General features: G+C 43.2%; 1 protein-coding gene across 3 annotated transcripts in view; it reads right to left on the reverse strand.

The window, feature by feature from the left end:
• Positions 1-6,782: 6,782 nt before the first annotated feature.
• Positions 6,783-20,108, reverse strand: part of MAFK (MAF bZIP transcription factor K) — a 45,626-nt gene continuing 32,300 nt past the window's right edge. For 2 of the 3 annotated variants that reach the window (XM_068244504.1, XM_068244505.1), the window contains exons 2-3: positions 13,028-13,107; positions 6,783-7,553 (exon numbers count right to left, since the gene is read on the reverse strand). In XM_068244504.1, the coding sequence (XP_068100605.1) occupies positions 7,122-7,553; positions 13,028-13,063 (468 nt within the window). In that variant the 5' untranslated portion in view covers positions 13,064-13,107 and the 3' untranslated portion in view covers positions 6,783-7,121. Of the gene's footprint in view, positions 7,554-13,027; positions 13,108-13,257; positions 13,291-20,108 lie in introns of those variants that run through there. The other variant, XM_068244502.1, reaches the window with a different exon arrangement.

The following is a 20,108-nucleotide window of genomic DNA, read 5'->3' on the forward strand; positions in this document are numbered from 1 at the left end:
TAACACCATGAGGCACTGGCTGTGGTCAATACCTCCCATGCTCTTGTGCAGCTACTGTGGGAGGCCACTATGTCCCCAAGTCAGTACCTTATGTTGCAGGTTGTGTACAGAGACCTAGGCTTAGGATCACTTTAAAGGGAACCTAAACTGTGAGATATTATGGAGGCTGCCATGGTCATTTCCTTTTAGCTCATGAGTTGCCTGACTCTCATGCTGAGGGTTTGGCTTTTGAAGTTCCTCGGTCACCCGCATGGAACAAGCATGCAGCCAGTGATGCAAGACTGGAGTCGCATCATTATAGATCAGCGATTCAGAAAATATTGGTGGGAAAGAATTACCACAGAAGTCAGGCAAATCATTATTAGGAAAAAAAAAATGATAGGCACCTGCCAAATTTCAGGTTTCCTTTAAAGGATACCCGAGGTAAAAAGTTCAGATTTACTTACCTGGGGCTTTTTCCAGTTAGCCGCATTCTAATCAGGTACCTCGCTGTCCCCCCCCTGCCCTCCTCCAAGGGCTGTTGTCCCCTGAGGGAAGATCCACGACCAGAACTCTGGCCGAAAGCATTCTGAACATGCGCAGAATTTTCCTGGCTACAGGAGCTTAACAGAGGGAACACACAGCATGGGCCATGCTGTGTGTTCCCTCTGTTAAGCTCCTGTAGCCACAACGCGGGCCGCGCATGCACAGACAGTGAACCTTCAGAGAAGAATAACGGCACACTGGAGTGGATAGGAAGCACAATGAGGTACATGATTGACTGTGGGGGGGCTGGAAGTAACCCCACATATAGTAAATCTGAGCTTTTCCCCACCAACTTGGGTTTTCTTTACCACTTTTACCCGACCCTCTGTTTTATTTACCACTTATTACAGGTGCTCCAAAAGTTAACTGACTTATCAAGCAACACAATAAAAGATTGTCATTTACATACGGCAATAACTTTGAACCATTAGACCCCCAAAAATGTGACTGTTGCTACGAGTTACTGTGGCCTGCTCACTGAAATTTGCATGACAACGAAAGCCCAATTACACAAAATGTCATCTTTCTGAAACCTATAAAAAAAAGGTTCATTCAACTAGGCAGTGCAAAAAGAAAAGCAATCTTTGCACAACAGTGGAGCATTGATGATGTGCATTAACCCTACAATACAAATACAAAACAGATTTCACCCTTTGCAGGATATGGATTCTGGTTGCTGTGCGTTCTGGGACTCGGTTGTACTCTGATAAAGGCGTACGTAAAACAAAAAGATGCAAGCTTTGATCAGTGTCCCTTTCCTAGCAGGCACAAGGCTAGAATGTTCTGCTTGTGCATGTATGTCATGAGCACTGCAAATAAGTAGCTGAAAAAAAATGAAGTCAGATCAGCATTGCTCTCTCTCCAGAGGAATCAGCACATTTGTTTGCCAGCCTAATAACCTTCAGCAGTGGAAGGTTCCAGAGACGGGGAACTAAAACGGTCTTTACTGAACAGCAGGATGGGAAATGTTTTGGTGGCTGCTATGATGTTTTCACATTAACTTCTGGAGAAAACTACATAACAAGCACAGGTTTATCACAACAAAAAGATCACCAAATCCATAGCAAATCAATTTACAAAAATAAAACACTGCCACATTGTTCAAATAAGTCCTGGAACTTCCAATCTACATGTCCAAATCTAAAAAAACTCTTTAACCCTTTAGCAGCCAATTGATTTAGAGGCTTGCAAGTGCTCCAGGCCAATTTCTTTTAGCGCCTTATTTGTTACATTTCCTTACTACTAATTAGTACTGCTGTAATGTGTATTTATGTCCACTTGTCACTAGGGGGCAGTGTGAGACAACAGAGGACTCCTGCTTTCAGTTTCTATATCCTCTGTTAACAGAGAGACATCAAAGCATTCCAATAATTTACAGCACAATGAGTTCTGCCAGCTGAAGTCAAAAGCAATGCACTCATCTCAAATGAGATAATTCCTTTGAAGCTGTTAATGGGTTAAAGAAATACTCTTAGGTCAGACATTGAGCCCTTTAGAATAATCATAATAAAAAAAAATTGTCACGTAACTTCTACAGCACAAGTAAGAATCTAAAGGTAATCTAGAATTACACGTGACAACTCTGAAAGAAAGACCGCACATTTTTACGCTTACTAAAGGATTCAGGTAATGGGCTTTTAATTAAAGCAGAGCTAAATCGCATAAAGAAAGCAACCCACCATATAGCAAATCACTGTAAAAAACATCTGTGTTAGCTCTTAAAACGGTTTTAAAAATTCTACACTTCAGTTATTCCTCTGTAGGGTAGCAAGGCCCCAATTATACATAACATATTGTAGGACTTTAACAACATATCAACATCCAGTGTGGAAGACCAGCAGCCATTGGGCCTACAAAAATGTATCCAGTGGGGAGATAAGAGGTCCAGCTAGCATAAAAGAAATTAATTAGAAAATGACTTAATTTTTATTTTCAGTTTTATACAGTAGCTTTATTTTTAAGATTGCATCAAGCGGTCACTGCTACTATTTAGAATTCACACTCTGCTTTTTAAACTTGAAGAGGTACTCCAGTGAAAATAATGTAATACAAAAAGTGCTTCATTTTTACAAAAATTATGTATAAATGATTTAGTCAGTGTTTGCCCATTGTAAAATCTTTTAAATCCCTGATTTACATTCTGACATTTATTACATGGTGACATTTTTACTGTGGGCAGGTGATGTAACTACTGCATGGTTGGCAGTTGGAAACAGATGTACAGGAAACTGTCAAGAGTACGTACTCAGAGTTTCTTGTGGGAGGGGTTTCACCACAATATCAGTCATACAGAGCCCCCTGATGGTCTGTTTGTGAAAAGGAATAGATTTCTCATGTAAAAGGGGGCATCAGCTACTGATTGGAATAAAGTTCAATTCTTGGTTGGAGTTTCTCTTTAAAGAACTCTGAACTTCCTGCTGTAAAACCTTTTTACTCTTCTACCTGACATAAGTATTTTTAGCTTCTATTTACTTTTCAGCAAACAAATAAAATGGCAAGCTCTTTTGCATAGATAAAAATGTTTTCTTTTTAACCCATGCTGTACTGCAAAATAGAAAGTGACTTCAGATATTACATGTATACGTTTATCTCATCTCACTTCAAGTGTACTTTAAAGAGGGATCGTTAGCCACAAAATCCAATTCCATTTAAACACTGCAATGAGTTTGTAATGCTGTCAGGAATCTCACCCTGCGTTGTAAGCACTCCAATCTATTTAGAAATCTTTCTGCTGTTATAAATCTTATATGTCAGCCTGGCTCTATTCTCTGCCATCGCTGTGGAGCAAGTTCCTCATATCCCTTCCCACACTCCTGCTTCTCACTGATTGGTATGAGCATACTGCAGTGTGACAGTCTGAGGCTGCAACATGATCCTGTGCTCCCACCTGTTTACAAGCAAGCAAGCGATGACACAGCAGATTGGAGGAGGAAAAAAAAAAACTTAAGGGAGGAAATTACATCAGGATGTAGCTTCAGACTAAAGGAAGAGGACATGGCCCCTGCCAGGAACAGAGTTCTCTTCATTTACTATATAAAATTTACAAATCAAAACGTGGACAGTACAATACGTGTGTTTTGTAAGTAGATCAAGTATTTATCTACTTATATATGTGGGGTTTTTTTCATGGCATAGTATGGCTGATCCTCCTGCTTTAAAGTGAACCTAAAGTTAAAAAATAAATTTAAAATTAATGCCCACTTACTTACCTGGGGCTTCTTCCAGGCCCCTGAAGTCCTCCTGGTCCTCCGCAGTCATCCCACATTCCGCTGTTCCTCCGGTGTCCCCCTCCAAAACTGGATGTGTGGCCCCGTGCAGCACGCGTCCTCTATTGCGATTGAGCAGTAAGCAAAATCTGCTGCCAAGGGGGCCCTATCCAGGAAGCACAGTGGCCAGCCAACTCTTCAGATGGCCGGATTACTGAGGGGGACAGTGGAGGAACAGCTGAGCGCTGGGATGACAGCTTAGGACCAGGAAGACTTCAGGGGCTAGAAGAAGCCCCGTGTGAATAAATGGGCATTTTTTTATCTTTGCTTTAGGTTACATAGTAAAGATTTGCCACGCGTATCACATCCTAGACATAGATGTATGTGATTTAGTGACTGCCAGTTGCATATAGTCCGATATTAGCCATGGAGAGAATCCAAAAACATAACAAAAGTTGTGATACCCAACTGTACAAGATGTCTTTGCAAGCTTTCAAAACTTCAAGTTTCTTCTTCAGGCATGCTTCAGAACTGGACCATTCCAGTTCTGAAACATGCCTGAAGAAGAAACGTGAAGTTTTGAAAGCTTGCAAAGGAATCTTGTACAGTTAGTCATTAAAGGTATCACCTAAACACTTTTTGTTATGTTTTCGGACTTCGTGACTGGCTCGAAGCAACCAGTTTACTGAAGAAAAAAAAAAGTTATTCCAGCAGGCATCTGCATGAGACTGCAATCACACGACCACCAAGTTGCTAATCTTTAATTAACCCTAACTAAAAAGTGGTGGAAGTCAGCACTGAGGTGCAGGATTCCTGAGATCTGGGGGCTAGTGCTCTACTTATTTGAATGGTTCACACAGCCAGGTCTTTTTGGTGTTTGAACAGCAGGTGTGGAGATTACACATCATTCATGTAATCTCTTCCATTTTAATGTTAGCCTCAGGTGGTTTTGATGTGGGCTTCTAAGGCTGTGTTCCCACTTGAGAATAGACATTTTTTTGTCCATTCTCCGCTCATTGCAAAACGGATAGTAAACGGTTTCTATTCAATACACAGGAGCTTTTCACACTTGTCAGCCTGCAACGGATCCACTGGATCCGTTGCGGTAAGCGGGCCGCACGTCTGTGCAGTCCGCGATAATCCCGGGCAGGTGGATGCATTCCCCATATAGCCTATGGTGTTAACGCATCTTCCCCAGCATCCAGCTTTAATATGACCCAGGCAACGGCTGTAATATTTTACCACATAAGAGACAATAACAAAAATGAAGTGCAAGTTTGATGGATCACCAATGATCTCTTTACTGCAAGCTCTTAGATACCTCTGAATGGTGCCTTACTGGCTTGGTGTTGAGGAATGCTGTATGATAGTGTGCACTGTTAAGAGGACTTCATACATTGTTACTACTGCGCCTTTGGTGTATGGTGCTCTGCTTTCTTTATTTGATCAACTCTGCTTTAGGTATATTACACAGGGACCCTCCTACAAGGTCCTCCCTGGTGCCACTAACATTGTACTGCAATGATAAGCCATGGAGTAAATCTGACCACTAAGGTGCAATTTTAGTGCCCCCTCCCCCACACTTCCCTTTGTAGCCTCCAAGAAACTCCAGAACCCTTTTCATTTTTCAGCTATTTGTTCCATTCCATCTTTATTAATGTAATAGAAACTAATACACTGAGATTGACGAACACGAAGGTCAAATCAATCTCTGTTCTGTTAAAGAGGAACTGTAGTGAAAAAAAATGCTTATTCTTTTGCAATATTCATTGTAAGATTATTTAGGCAGTGTTTCCCTATTGTGAAATCTTTCCTTTGATTTACATCCTGAAAGGAATTGCAGGTGGTGACATCTTTAGTCCTGTCCGGTGATCCCTACAGAATGTTTGGTTACTGAGCCAATACAAAGAAGCCAGTACAAAATATACTTTTACAATTTACTGCATCCTACTATATGTCACTACAGTTCCTCTTTAAGATTCATTTTTTTAAATTAATTTCTTTCTGGAACTAAATTTCATACAGTTTCACCTTAAGAAGAATTTTGGCAAGAACTCTTGTTGATTTAATAGTTTGGCAAAGAAAAAAAAATAAAAGAAAGGTTACTCAAAGTAAATCCCCAACCTTTTCCCTGCCATTATAGCACTGGTCATTCCAAGTTATAACACAAAAATAATTATATCATTGCCTCCCTGGTGCCCAAAGACCTCAAGAATCCCAGGTTAACGTGACCATAACACCTTCAAGTGCTTTTTGTTTCAAAGCCATCTGTGATATATACTTTTACAAACCCAACACATGCCAAATACTGAAACACTACTTATGGATTTCATTTTTTTTTTCTTGTAAAGCTTATAAAAAAGTATAAAAATCACTGAACAACCTACAGCACAAAACATAGCTTTACACTCACTTGCCATATACACTTACAGGAACCATCAAACAATTCATCTTTGCATTCTTCTTATCAGGTACATGTATACCTAACAGCACAAAACCTTCAATGACAAAAACTAACTTTCAAAGTTACCAGTGACTACAACACTTCTGTTTCAGGTCAAAGTCATGACGCTGACCTGTCATTCAACAAAACGATAAGAGAGACATATGGGAAGTCCCAAAAACTTCAATAGTAAATGAAAACTAAATGATAGCTTCTCAGTGGAACAAGATGATCACCTGCGTTGGACAAACTTTATCTAATCTTGTAAACTCGAAACAACCTTTACACAGGTGTTCCATCTGTCATCTATATGATGGGCCTTCATGGAGACTGAAAACTGCATGGGTCGGTGTGATATGGGATACAGTCATAGTACATTTTGCCATTTAAAGAGATCCTGAGTTTTGTTTGAAAGGTCATTTTGAAACCACTTTGACACAGTCCCAACTGTGCCAACCAGAGCTAGGTAACAAAATGACACAAAGTGTACTATCAACAATGATATAGTGTTCACATGTAACATACTATTTCATATTTAAACAGGCTGACAATACTTTTTCTATATAAATCAAAATAAATAAATAAATTATGGTGGGGTCAAAACTCCATTACATTTCTTAGCTTGTTTATGAAGGGTCTGTGGAGATCCAAAGAAAAAAACATTATATTATATTATAATGATAAAAAAAATAATAATGAAGTCCTAGGAATTTAAAATAAGAGTTAAACTCATTCAATGTAATGAGCCAAATTCCCTGGCACAACAGCATCAAGGCATTAACGTTGTGATCTTCAGTGGTGCCTCTATGCATCATGTTGGGATGGGCAATGGAATAAAAGGCAGTGCCTAACGTGTAGCTAGGCAGGGAAGGAACCGAGAAACAATGTAAGTGAAGCCCATAATGTCCCTTGTAGAACAGTCAGCTAGTTCTCTCTTTCCATAGATACTAGGATGCTGCAGAGAATGGTATGGATGCCGATATGTCAGCAGACTTCACAATGGTGATGACACTGGTGGTGGCAACCTTGGTTGGGGTGATGGGACCCCTGGCGACTGTACGAGCGAAGGTCTGGAGAGCTTCGTACTTGGAACGTAGGGCATCCAACTCAAGCTTCATGCTGGAGTTCTCCCGTGCCAGCTTATCTACTTCATGTTGCAACTCGACTCGCTGCCTCTCCAGCTCCTCTTTCTGGGTGACGCGCTTTACTCGGCAGCTGGCTGCGTACCCTCGGTTTTTCAGGGTGCGCCTACGCTGCTTTAGGCGGATGATATCCTCTTTTGTGAGACCGCGGAGGTGCTGGTTCAGCTCCCGTACAGACATTGATACGAGTTCATCATCGCTTAGTACTGGGGCGTTCTCTCCCGCCTCCTTCTTAACCTGTAAAAGGTGAAATCAAAGCCCGCACATTAGAGAACCGTCAATCAATAGATCAAGAAATTAACTGCAGTTTCCCAAGATTTAGCATTAAAGAAATTGGTAAATATTTAGCAGACTCAGGCATTCTCTCCAAAAAATGGAAGGAAAAAACAAAGGAAATCGTAGGTGCAAGTGGTGGAAAAACATACACCTAAGGACAATGAGGGATAGTATGCAACTAATGCAGTGTTACCAGCTAGGCATGGTCAATGAGATACAAATGATTCTGAGTAGATACAGCATTATGCAAATGCACAGTTCTTTGAAATTTATAAAGATGATGGCAGCGCTTCAATAATTGCTTGTTCATATACTAGTTGAATATCATACAGCAAGATGAAAAGACCCCCCCGTCAGGTGGGGACTCACTGGATTCAGCAGCCGTCAGGGCCCGTTATCGCCTTTGGGGTAAAGGCCACCCACAGCCTCACTGGCAATTCACCTCTGGTGCTTCCGTGACTGTTGAAACAGCAAGGAGTCGTCTCCTCATTGCGTAAAAGTACACTTTATTGTAATAAAAGATCCAAAAAATCTCCAGCAAAACAATAAAAATAGCCAGCACATGAAGTTTTCCTCACAGTTCTAATAGCTCAATATGAGCATTAAGGGGATATACAGGGCAGGTATGCACTTAGCTTAATGCAGCGTGTCTCCCGCTGGCATAAACTAAAGTACGTGCGCTAGTGACTCCAGTCGCGTCCGACTGGCACTGCGCACTCAACGTCACGCTACTCAACGTCACGCTCAACTTTTTTTTTTGCTACGGCAACTCCTCAGGGGCCCCCAAGGAGTTGCCGTAGCATGGAAGTCAAGGAAGCACCGGAGGTGAATTGCCAGTGACGCTGTGGGGTGGCCTATACCCCAGAGGCATTAACGAACCCTGTCGGCCGCTGAATCCAGTGAGTCCTCACCTGACCGGTGACCTTGCTGTATGATATTCAACTAGTATATGAACAAACAATTATTGAAGCGCTGCCATCATCTTTATATATTTCAAAGGTTGGTGCACAACCAAGCAGCAGCGCTCCGCACTTGTGCTACTGACTGTTAACTAGTGCGTTTGTTGCATATGTTCACGAACAGTGATTTATAGTGTTACGGAATACCGCATAGGTTTAAGGAATGTAACTGAATCGACTACAGGAGTAATAGCTCCCTTGTGGTTATAGTGTAATTATTTATATGAGTGCAGTGTCTTTTCGTGCAACATTTATTTGTAATATTATACAAATGCAGCTTGAAAATGGACCAATCAAATAAAGCCAACTTGGGGTTCGCTCTGGTCAATTTTCAAGTTGCATTAAAGAGAACTGGAGGCGAGGTTCTAACAATGAAATCCCAATACAGAGGCTGGGTCTGCTTATAGAGCCCAGCCTCTGTTGCTATTCAGATTCCCCCTAACTTCCCCCTGCGCTCAGCAAGACCCCATAATTGTGCGGCTGTGTTTACTTTTGTAACGTCAGTCTCCGCTTTCCCCCGCCTCCTGCAGAGCTCCGGTCCCCGCCCGCGTCCCTTCCCTCCAATCAGCGTGGAGGGAATGGACGTGGGTGGGGACCGGAGCGAAGCAGGAGGCGGGGGAGAGAGGAGACTGGCATTACAAAGGTAAACACAGCCGCTGCTGACACGCTCAGTGTCGGCAGCGCGGCTGTGAATTATGGGGTCTCGCTGAGTGCAGGGAGAAGTTAGGGGGGATCTAAATAGCAACAGAGGCTGGGCTCTATAAGCAGACCCGGCCTCTGTATGGGGATTTCATTGTTAGAACCCTGCCTCGGGTTCTCTTTAAACAATTACTGCATTAACTCAGAATCATTTGCATCTCACTGGTAATCCCCATTGCTATCCAAATGCCACACCACTTAGATGCCTTTACCAAAGTCTAGGGCAGTGCTTCTCAAACCTGTCCTCATGACTCCCCAACGGTTCATGTTTTGCAGGCAACCTCAGCTATGCACGGGTGGGGTAATTAGTGTATCAGCCTGGTGGATTCCATGTAGATGAGACACTAATAACCCCACCTGTGCATTGGTAAGGCTGCCTGCAAAACATGCACCGTTGGGGAGTCACAAACACTGGTCTAGGGAGTGGAAACAATCTAAAGCAGCAGGCTCTCCAACGTAGCTACTGTACTTTGCAACTACCCCTACCAGAAGGCTCTGTTATTTTGATGCTGTATACTGTAGCATAACCAACATATCTACTCCAGTAATCAAAGTAAACCTGAACTGAAGTTTTCAAAATCTCCCAAACCCTCTAGCAAACAACTGCTACTGGAAAAGACAGATACTTACCTTTTCCAATTTAACTGTTCCACACAACCCCAAACCATTACTCTTACCAGCTTTGTGCAGAGTAATCTATGTGACATACACTGCCCAAGTTGCCAATCACTGCATACATGTATTAGAAGTAACTATACCAGTCTCAGAGTGCTAAAGATTTGCACAGGAGGAAGGGGGTGGAGGGGGGGGGGGGGCGATACCATTTGTAGAAGTGTGCTGCTGCTGCTCGTTGTCCTCGGATCCCCTCCTTTCCCGGTCCCCATAGCTTCCCCATCACCCAGAAGTTTCTCAGAGCGTGCAGAGCTATTATGAAGTACGCAGGTGCAAATTTTGAGCTGCACCTGTGCAGTGATGGAAAGTGCTTGTGAACAAGTGCTTGCCTTTTTTTGTGCTTGCACGAATTGAAACTTGCGCCTTCACGGTTCTGATTTGCGCACTGTCGCTAGGGGGAGATTCCTTGTTTTCATATTCAACTGGAGGATTGTGTTGAATATGAAGCCCACAGGAGACCCTGAGGACAACAAGCAGTGGCAGCACGCTTCTGCAAAGTTAATCTAGCCCACCATGGGCTTCAGTCATTTTTTGGGCACCAGATCAGGAGTACTTTAAGACATCTCCAGAGATCTCCAAGCAACTCTGGTGGGGATAGCCTACTGATCCAGGAGAGGGATTTGCCACCCTCACCTGGATCATGTCAGATGATAGCTCGTATGACTGAGAATTCTGCAAATTAGGGGTTCTATGATAAGTGCTACATGCAGCATCCTTAGCAAGAGTTTTCCTTGACTCAGAAGAGCCCAAGTTTATTAAATAAAGCTTCTCAGTGCTGGCTCCTGCATGAGACTACAATCACTCAACTGCTACTTTGCTGACCTTTTAGCAGCCCCCAAGTTGTCTCAACATGACAGCAGTGAAGCCCGCCTCCTTTTACTACATAATAATCAGGGCGGTGGAGTCGGAGCAATTTTGGGGTACCTGGAGTTGGAGTCAGTGGTTTCAAACTGAGAAGTCAGAGTTTGAGTTGGATGATTTCTGTACCCACTCCATAGCCTTGTAGGGGCTGTAGATTCGGAGTCATGGAGTCGGAGCAATTTTGTATACCTGAAGTCGAAGCCATGGTTTCATAAGCTGAAGAGTCTGAGTTGGGGGATTTTTTTACCAACTCTATAGCCCTGATAATAAAAATATACAGCCCTGGTTTTCTGCAACACTTCTAAAATCTCCAAAGAATGGAGAACTGTGGACCTGATGTGGTAAATTACGCCCAGAACAGGTTGCAGCGGACCCTTAGTGGCAACAGCTGTGCACTAGAGAAGATGGGGAAATTTTCAAATTGCAGTTGAAGTTTACTTTAAGCAATCTTACAACAATAAAAGAATACAGTCACAATGACTAATACTTCACATTACAGAATTAAAAAGGCAAAGTTCAAAAAAAGTTCAACTCATGGGTTTCATTTCCTGACTGGGGGAAACAGATCATTTGGAAAGTATGCTTTCCTTTCTAAAAGCCAAAAAAGCATTCACACACACAAAGAACAAAAAAATATTTCATACCTTTCACAGTGAAATAAGCATTTGCTCATGAGGATTAAGAAACATTAGCACACAAGGGAAAAATACAGATCTTAAATTGTAAATTTTAATTTTGGTACTGCAGTAGTACAGCGCAGGCGCTGAACGCTCCCAGCCACGGGAGTGCGACAAGGCGACTGGGCCGGGCATTCGCAGTAAGCCCCGACTCCCACAGTTACCGGGAGCCACAGCGGAGGATCCAGGAGGCAAGGGACGGGAGCGATCAGGCCGAATGGGGATGGATGAATCCCCAGGTATGTACGAATTCTTCCTTTTATTTAATCTCAGGTTTACTTTAAGATATACCAGACTGAAGATATTAGTACACAATGAGTCAGAAACTGACCAGTATAAATAAAAATCTAAAGCTACGCACACATGCTGGTTTGAAATAGGTTGTGGTGGACAATAAAGACAGCTTCAGCCATGACTCAGACCAGCGTATGTCCAACATCTCATAAAGATCAGTCATGCCGGCTCTTTGGCAATTTATGACACTTGAGCACAGCCCAATCGCATTATTCTCGTCTCTCCCCGCCCACAGGAGAGCGCTCCATCAAACGCTGCTCATTCTTCCTCCACACACCCCCGCACATAGCAACAGACGCGTCGCTACCCAGGAGGCAGATTATGCATCTTTACAGCGTAGGCGGTGCTCTGTCATCCAATGGAATGGGTGCTGGTCCCTACCGTGATATAACCCTGTGTGTACGGGGCTTAAGGGTATAGAAAGAAAGGGGTCACAAGAAAAATACACACAGTGACCATAAAACCTTGCTTAGTGTTTTGTGGCCTACTTCTTCAGAGGACCATGTAATGGCAACAGAAATATTAACAGGATATGGACATCACCAATTGTGCCTCATAAGATCCCCCGTTATTAAAGCTTACCCTTTGTACACACACTAGCTTATTCTCGGCCAAAAATCTAATGTGTTGGTATAGGTGTCCTCAGAGGTCACTTAATGATCCAGCATGCTGGATCTTCCTGTGACAATCAGAGGCCAAGTCCATAGTTCCCCTCCTTTTCCTGCCCATGGAAGCCAGATGCGTCTCCCTCCTTTGACACAGAGTACGTTGTTTGGCTGTTGCTTAGAAAGCCATCTGTACAGCATTGAGGCCCTGCTGTGCTATTCTCAGGATCAAGTTTGATCTTTGTGGGTGAACCAAATGAAGAGGAAACTGTGGGTTTATCCAGCTTTAGTATAAACTAAAACAAACGTAAACAGTAACTGTCTTGAGGTTGTGCCAGAGTTTACCAAGAACGGAGGAGAAGCAGTAATGCAATTTGAGCAGCCACTCACAAGTGGGGTGTCCATAGTACCAGAACCCCAATCATAATGCTGTTTTATCTTTTTCCAGTCTGAGCCCATCCATATAGGTAACAAGGCCATTCAGCACAGCATACAATAATGGGTATAGTGTTTTTGAGCAATAAATGCAATAATTTGACTAAATCTTTAACCATAGGCTACTGGATTTGATTCAGGCTACACCAAAAGCTAAACAGCACCATCCTACTTTAAGTTTTCAAGGCACCGGGTACACACAACAGAATAAGCAGACACATGTAGCATCTTACCTTTAATGCTTTGTTTGGCTTGAGATTAGTCGTCATAACCCGTAAACAATTACCAGGACAGAACGGTGCAGAAAAAGCAACTGTAAAAAGGGAAATAGAAAACACAAGTACAGGTTATCAGAAAGCTCTGCGGACCCTGGAACAGTGTACATAACATGAGATACAGTAGCAATGTGTTGTGTCAGAATAGTCAGAGCTGAGCCCAATGTCACCCACTGAGAAGAACTTACCATTGAGTGTGCCCAGCATAAACTGAAATGCACAGTAAGCAGAGCTTGAGAATATGTGATGGAGAGAGAATTCAGGTTCAGCTAAAAATTGGTCAGTAAGCAAAACACAAGATTAAAACCCAGCAGCTGATTAGCAAAAATGCCAATCAGAAACCTCACAGATGTGAAAAAAACCAAATGAGTCGCCGAGAACCACCTCCTGGCAATCTGACAAACCGCACCGGAAACCGGAGTCATGCGTGTTCACAATATGACAATGTCACACACACTGCTTATTACAAACCCGGCATTTAAATCATTGATGAAAAGAAAATGTAGCTGAGACACTACAGATTTCCCAAGGATGGTTGCCGTGGAAACCATCAAAAACCAGCCAACTTGGAGACTGTAACCATGGAGACAAAAAGGAGAAGAGAAGGAAAAAAAAAAAAGGGGGTCCAAGTGTGCGAATGACTTGAGGGCAAGTCCAACAAAGGGAAGCAAGAAAAATAGAGCAAATAGTCTCATTGATGGCAAAGAGGAGGGTCTTTGGGGAAGCTGAAAACTCATAAGATGAAAGGAGGACTCCCAGACACTTGCAATGTGGGAAGAATGATCACAGAGGGTCATAAACAGATCAGAACAGAAAGCAAGAGAAAAAAAAAAGGGGGGGGTCAGTATGTGGTTACGGTTTTGCTGATCAATGCACGGGTCCTGATAACGAGGACTTCTGACTGACATCTTGCTGCAGCTGCTTCAGCCTGACTCCCGTCAAATCCTAAGGATTAGCTTGACACAAATTTTAAGTGTTTATTTCCTCAGCTGTGGTAGAAATTCACTAAAAAGACCCGGGACTTGGAAGAAAAATCTGAAGAAAGTCATTACTAAGAGCTCACAACGTTCTCAGCTGGCTGGCTGCTGAAATCTCATAATGAAAGGAAAAGTGCTACCAGCATGATCACAACAAACAGTGCTCACTTTAATTAACAACAGGATTAACATGCCTTGTACTGGCCATGGAAGATATTTCATCTGGCTAATCTCTCATATTCACTGACTCCGCTCCAAACGCAGCAGTACTAAGGAGAGAAGATTGGGACTTTTCTCTACATTAAAAGAATATATTTGTAACTGTTCAGATCTGACGCTGCCGCAGCAGTTGGTCTTTTGAGTCTTCAGAATCAAACTGGAGGGTTACATGAAGTAGTAATGCTGAAACCAGTGTTCCGGCATGGGTGACCGATCCCGATTTCCAGATCTCCTCTCAGAATTAGGCAAGGGCTACACTGGAGACTTTAATCTCTCCTTAGGAATTGGAGTGCACAGCAGCCCCAGCTGTAATACACATTCTGCTGCTGTGGCACTTCCTTCGAAAGGTACAAAGTAGGACCGTGATGACCTGGCTTTACTGGCAAGTTATTCAGCCGGAACCATTGAAATGGGTCAGCCTGACCAAATAAAGCATTTCAGATAGAGCAGATAGTGGTAGAGTTAATGTGGCACTAAAGTTTAAAAACCATAAATTTCCAGGTAATCCCCTATTGCAGAAGACTATAATAAATAAAAAGGGAGGGGGGGGGGTGGAGGGGGGCTTTCTTATATGTCTAGTGCCTAAAATTTAACTTGCATTGAGATAGACTCCAGGGTAGGGAAAGCAAGTTGTAAACAGTAAAGGTATACAAACCCATTAGATAAGTCAGCCGAATTGGCCAATAACCACGTCGGCCGATGATCGTTGGTCTTTTTAATGTGTGTGTACAACATATGGCCAATCTGGCTCAAGGATCCAACATGATCCTTAATGACCCCTGATGCAAGATCGCAATGTAGTTTTTGCTCCCCCACCACCACCACAAAAGGCTGCTCTATTATGAGATAATCATCATCCCTCCAGCCCTCCTCTATAGCAAGAGAGCGCATTGCTAACCTGAAATCTAGAGATGTGGCAACAACAATCTCAACTGTGTATGTAGCTTAAAAAACAATGGCTGGCCAGAGAAATAGACTTAACAATGACCGTGTGTCACAACTTTCAGCCACCCAAGCAATCACCAGTCTACCACTTTGTCACATGCAAATGAAAGAGTACATGCCACAGATGCTGGGCGGTGATCAGTAGCCCAGTCCAAATCGGCAGCATGTGATGTGACCACTCTCCCACCCTAGGTGCTGCTGTATCAGTAAAGCATTGTTATAGTGATAATAAAATAGGTTTAATTCTACAGTGCTTTACAGAAAGCCATGTCACAAACTGACCCTCAGAGGACAGATAAAGGGAAAGAGGTGCCCTAGTATTTATAAAATGGATTAAAACCAGTTTAAAATCGAAAAAGGTGAGGTGACTTACCTCAATAACGAAATTCTTGTATGAACAAAGATTTTTATTTAGCACAGGCAACGCGTTTCGTGGGTCTCAGCCCGCTTCCTCAGGCCAATCACAGTGCCAATTAGTAGAAAAAAACAGTAAAGGGAGCCAGGCTCCCTGTGGTTTATTGGTTTTAATCCATGTTATACATTAAAATGGTTTTAATCCATTTTATCCATTAAAATGGTTTTATTCAATTTTATACATACCAGGGTGCCTCTTTCCCTTTAACTGTGCTTAACTTACCCCCCAACGTCTCCTGTTGTAGGGGTTGAGACAGAACACCTGTGGTCCTTACTACAGAGGCTTACTGTCACTTTTCATAAGGAGAGCAACCACATCCAGGTCGGAACACCCCGAGTGGAGTCGGGTTCATTGCCTTAAAGAGACTCCGTAACAAAAATTGCATTCTGTTTTTTATCATCCTACAAGTCCAAAAAGCTATTCTAATGTGTTCTGGCTTACTGCAGCACGTTCTACTATCACCATCTCTGTAATAAATCAACTTATCTCTCTCTTGTCAGACTTGTCAGCCTGTGTCTGGAAGGCTGCCAAGTTCTTCAGTGTTATGGTTCTGCTATGAACTCCCCCTTCCAGGCCCCTGTATACACACTGCCTGTGTGTTATTTAGGATTAGAGCAGCTTCTCTCTTCTCTCTTATCTTTTACAAGCTGGATAAATCGTCCTCTGAGCTGGCTGGGCTTTCACATACTGAAGAATTACAGACAAGGGCAAAGCTGTTTGCAGAAAGAAACAAGCAGCCTGAAACTTCAGTGCATGAGAACAGGGGGAAAGAAACACACAAATAATCTCTTGAGATTCAAAAGGAAGGGTGTATACAGCCTGCTTGTGTATGAATGTATTTTCTATGTGTGGACATACTGTACATCAACCTACTTCCTGTTTTGGTGGCCATTTTGTTTGTTTATAAACAAACTTTTTAAAACTGTTTTTAACCACTTTTAATGCGGCGAGGAGCGGCGAAATTGTGTCAGAGGGTAATAGGAAATGTCCCCTAACGCACTGGTATATTTACTTTTGTGCGATTTTAAAGGGGAACTGAAGAGAGAGGTATATGGAGGCTGTCATGTTTATTTCCTTTTAATCAATACCAGTTGCCTGGCAGCCCTGCTGGTCTAGTTCTCTGCAGTAGTATCTGATTAAAACCAGAAACAAGCATGCAGCTAGTCTTGTCAGATCAGACTTATAAGTCTGAACCACTGAAACACCTGATCTGCTGCATGCTTGTTCAGGGGCTATGGCTAATAGTATTAGAGGCAGAGGATCAGCAGGGCTGCCAGGCAACTGGTATTGTCTAAAAGGAAATAAACATGACAGCCTCCATATACCTCTCTCTTCAGTTCCCCTTTAACAATACAGATTCTCTTTAACCTGCTTCCTGCGGTTAGTTGCCCCCTTGCAACCTACCTTTGTAAGTAGTATTTCAAATTTCTTTTCTTCACGATTTTCCTATCTAACATACTACACTATTTGGGCTCCTGTTTTTGTCTCCTGTACCTTTGTGCCTAGGGTGCTGCGACACCCCTCCAACTTTGTGACCCTCAGAGGAGCTCATAATCTACTAACCTTGCCATAGTCTAGCAAGCCAACCAGTTTAGGCCCGATTTACTGCATAGCAAATCAATCTATCAGTGTGCCGTTGGGAAGTACTAGAAAACTGGGGGCCCAGAAGATACCTACACAAATCTATGGAGTACATACAGCCTTCATTCAGGTACTTTTCTAAATGGCATATGAATCTGGTAGGTGAGGTGCAGCATCAATGGTAAAAGCTATAATGCATTCAGAAATACAAAAACCTCACCCTTGTTTTGGCCATAAATTCTATATAGCCAGCCCAAATAGGACACATCACCTTGGTGGAGATCAATGAAGATGAAAGAGCTCATAGAAGAGTGCATCATCAGCAACAATCCGAAGTGAAGCACGACACCAACATGTCAGTGTGCACAACCTCGTTTCAACTCTTCAGACACAAGTAAGCAACTTCACATGTGAGATTTGAAGAGGATAGCAAGGAGAGAAGCCAATCAAGATATGGCTACCTCTGCTCTGTGGAGGACTTGGGGTCTGTATGTAAGGACATGTAGGCACCATCCCTCCACTGCCCACATAGGAGGGGAAGATTCCACCACTTCTCATCCATCTGCATGTCCTCAGACCTCTCTTCTGGTGATTCTGATACTGTAGTAAACAGCTAGTGAGTCAGTCCTTGAAAGAGGATCAAGAGACTGCACTAAACAGCGTTTCAAGCATTTTTTTATTATGTTTTTTTCAAATGGTAGTACTGTATTTAAAAACAATATTACCACCCGTTAGCAATACGCTCCATGCTGATTCGCTAGATTTGATTTTAACTACTTTAGGACCTTGATGACTGAAATCCTGTTTTGATGGCTGCCAGGGCGTAGGTTTCAGTCCATCAACGCACACTTTCTCGCCGCTTTCGTCGCCGTCTCCCCTCCGCAGCTCACTCTCCCTGCCATCTCTATAACGGCAGAGCCCTGTGAGTGGATCAGGAGCAGATTTCATTGGCTCCTGACCCTGTCTATCCACGTAAGAAGCTCCCATTATCTTACATTGATAAGCGGGGTCAGGAGCCAATGAAAGCGGCTCCTGACCAGCTCACCGGAACTCTGTCGTCATAGAGACTGCAGAGTGGGTGGCCCAGGTTCCCGACGTGCGGCGGTGATGGCAATTGCGGCTGATAAGTGCAGCAATTTGTTGCTATTCCGCCGTTTCCTGTACCAGCGGTCTCTGGTCCTTAAAGGGATACTGTAGGGGGGGGGGGGGGTGTCGGGGGGAAAATGAGCTTTACTTACCGGGGCTTCTAATGATCCCCCGCAGACATCCTGTGCCCGCGCAGCCGCTCACCGATGCTCCGGCCCCGCCTCCGGTTCACTTCTGGAATTTCTGACTTTAGTATGGTCTGTGTCTGCGCAGTACACTCCTGGTGACATCAGCGGGAGCGAGGACACGGCAACGCAGGCGCAGTGGTTTTCTGACTTTAAAGTAAGAAATTCCAGAAGTAAACCGGAGGCGGGGCCGGAGCATTGGGGAGTGGCTGCGCCAACACAGGATGTCTGCGGGGGACCATTAGAAGCCCCGGGTAAGTTCAGCTCATTTTCCCCCGACCCCCCTACAGTATCCCTTTAAGTGATTAAAGAACAATTTACCAAAACACTCCTAGGCTAGGGAAGAAATAATTAAAACCAGAAACATGTTTTGATTTAAGGTCAATTGAAGCAAGAGGAGTATGGAGGTTGCCATATTTATTTTGCTTTAAGCGGTACCAGTTGCCTGGCTGTCCGGATGATCTTTTGCCTATAACACTTTCAGCCATAGATTCCAAAAAAGCATTTGCAGATCAGGCGTTTGACATTATCAGATCTGACAAGATCAGCAGGGCTGAACGTTCCATTTTGAGTGCACTGGCCCTTTAAAAAAAATCAGTTACATACGCACATACCTGTGCTCCTGCCTTAGAATCCGGGATGCCTGTAAAGCTAGTGGCAGCTGAAGAAAAGTTTTGTACAGACTGACAAAAGAAGTGATTCAGAGTCACAAGTGTTTGATCAGCACATACAGTGAACACTAGAATACCATGCGAAGCATCAACATCTGTGACATCATGTGGTCTGAGTAAATAAACGACAGTCACATGTGAGCAATATCATAAGCTTTACCATAGGCACGATCACACGTTTCCTTGAATCTGCCAAGTCAACAGCTCATTCCGACGTTTGTTTTGCTGACGGAGCACAAATCCTCTGGTAATATAGTTTCTAAATATAAACAAGCCCCTCTGCCAATAATTACAATGAAAATAGAAGCTGCGGAGTCTGTAGGGCTCTCTCCTGTCAAATCCCAGACTCAACAGTCTACAATACACTGGTTACCACAAATCTGCATTTAACTTTGAAGGAGATCAGCCGTGGAAGAATAGAGACAGTGCATGTAAGCATTATAGACTCCCCAGCAACTTTACACAACACATGGCACAGGGTGGAGGAGCGAAGCATTAAATATACCCAAACAACTTTGCACATGGTACAGAGTGGAGGAGTGAAGCATTATAGATTACCCAGCAACTTTACACAACACATGGCACAGGGTGGAGGAGCGAAGCATTAAATATACCCAAGCAACTTTACACATGGTACAGAGTGGAGGAGTGGAGCATTAAAGATCCCCCAGGAACTTTACACATGGAAGAGAGTAGAGGAGTTATTAAGAATAATACTTTCGCACTTTGGATAGTTGCAGGCAGCTTCCCAGAGTGCAGCCCTTTAAAAAAGCTCAGGCAGTTAGACACTTTCACTCATCACCATAATACAAATACCATTACTGCAAGACTCAACTTTCCATCTGATCTGACTAGAGAAATATGGCAAAAACTAGCTTAGCAGCAGCAATTCTTAGCCAAGCATTCGTCCCCCAAATAGCATAAAACATATGTTACAAAACACCACAAGGCCTGTGATCA

This window comes from Hyperolius riggenbachi, chromosome 7 (assembly GCF_040937935.1).
Source record: "Hyperolius riggenbachi isolate aHypRig1 chromosome 7, aHypRig1.pri, whole genome shotgun sequence".
NCBI classification, from domain to species: domain Eukaryota; kingdom Metazoa; phylum Chordata; class Amphibia; order Anura; family Hyperoliidae; genus Hyperolius; species Hyperolius riggenbachi.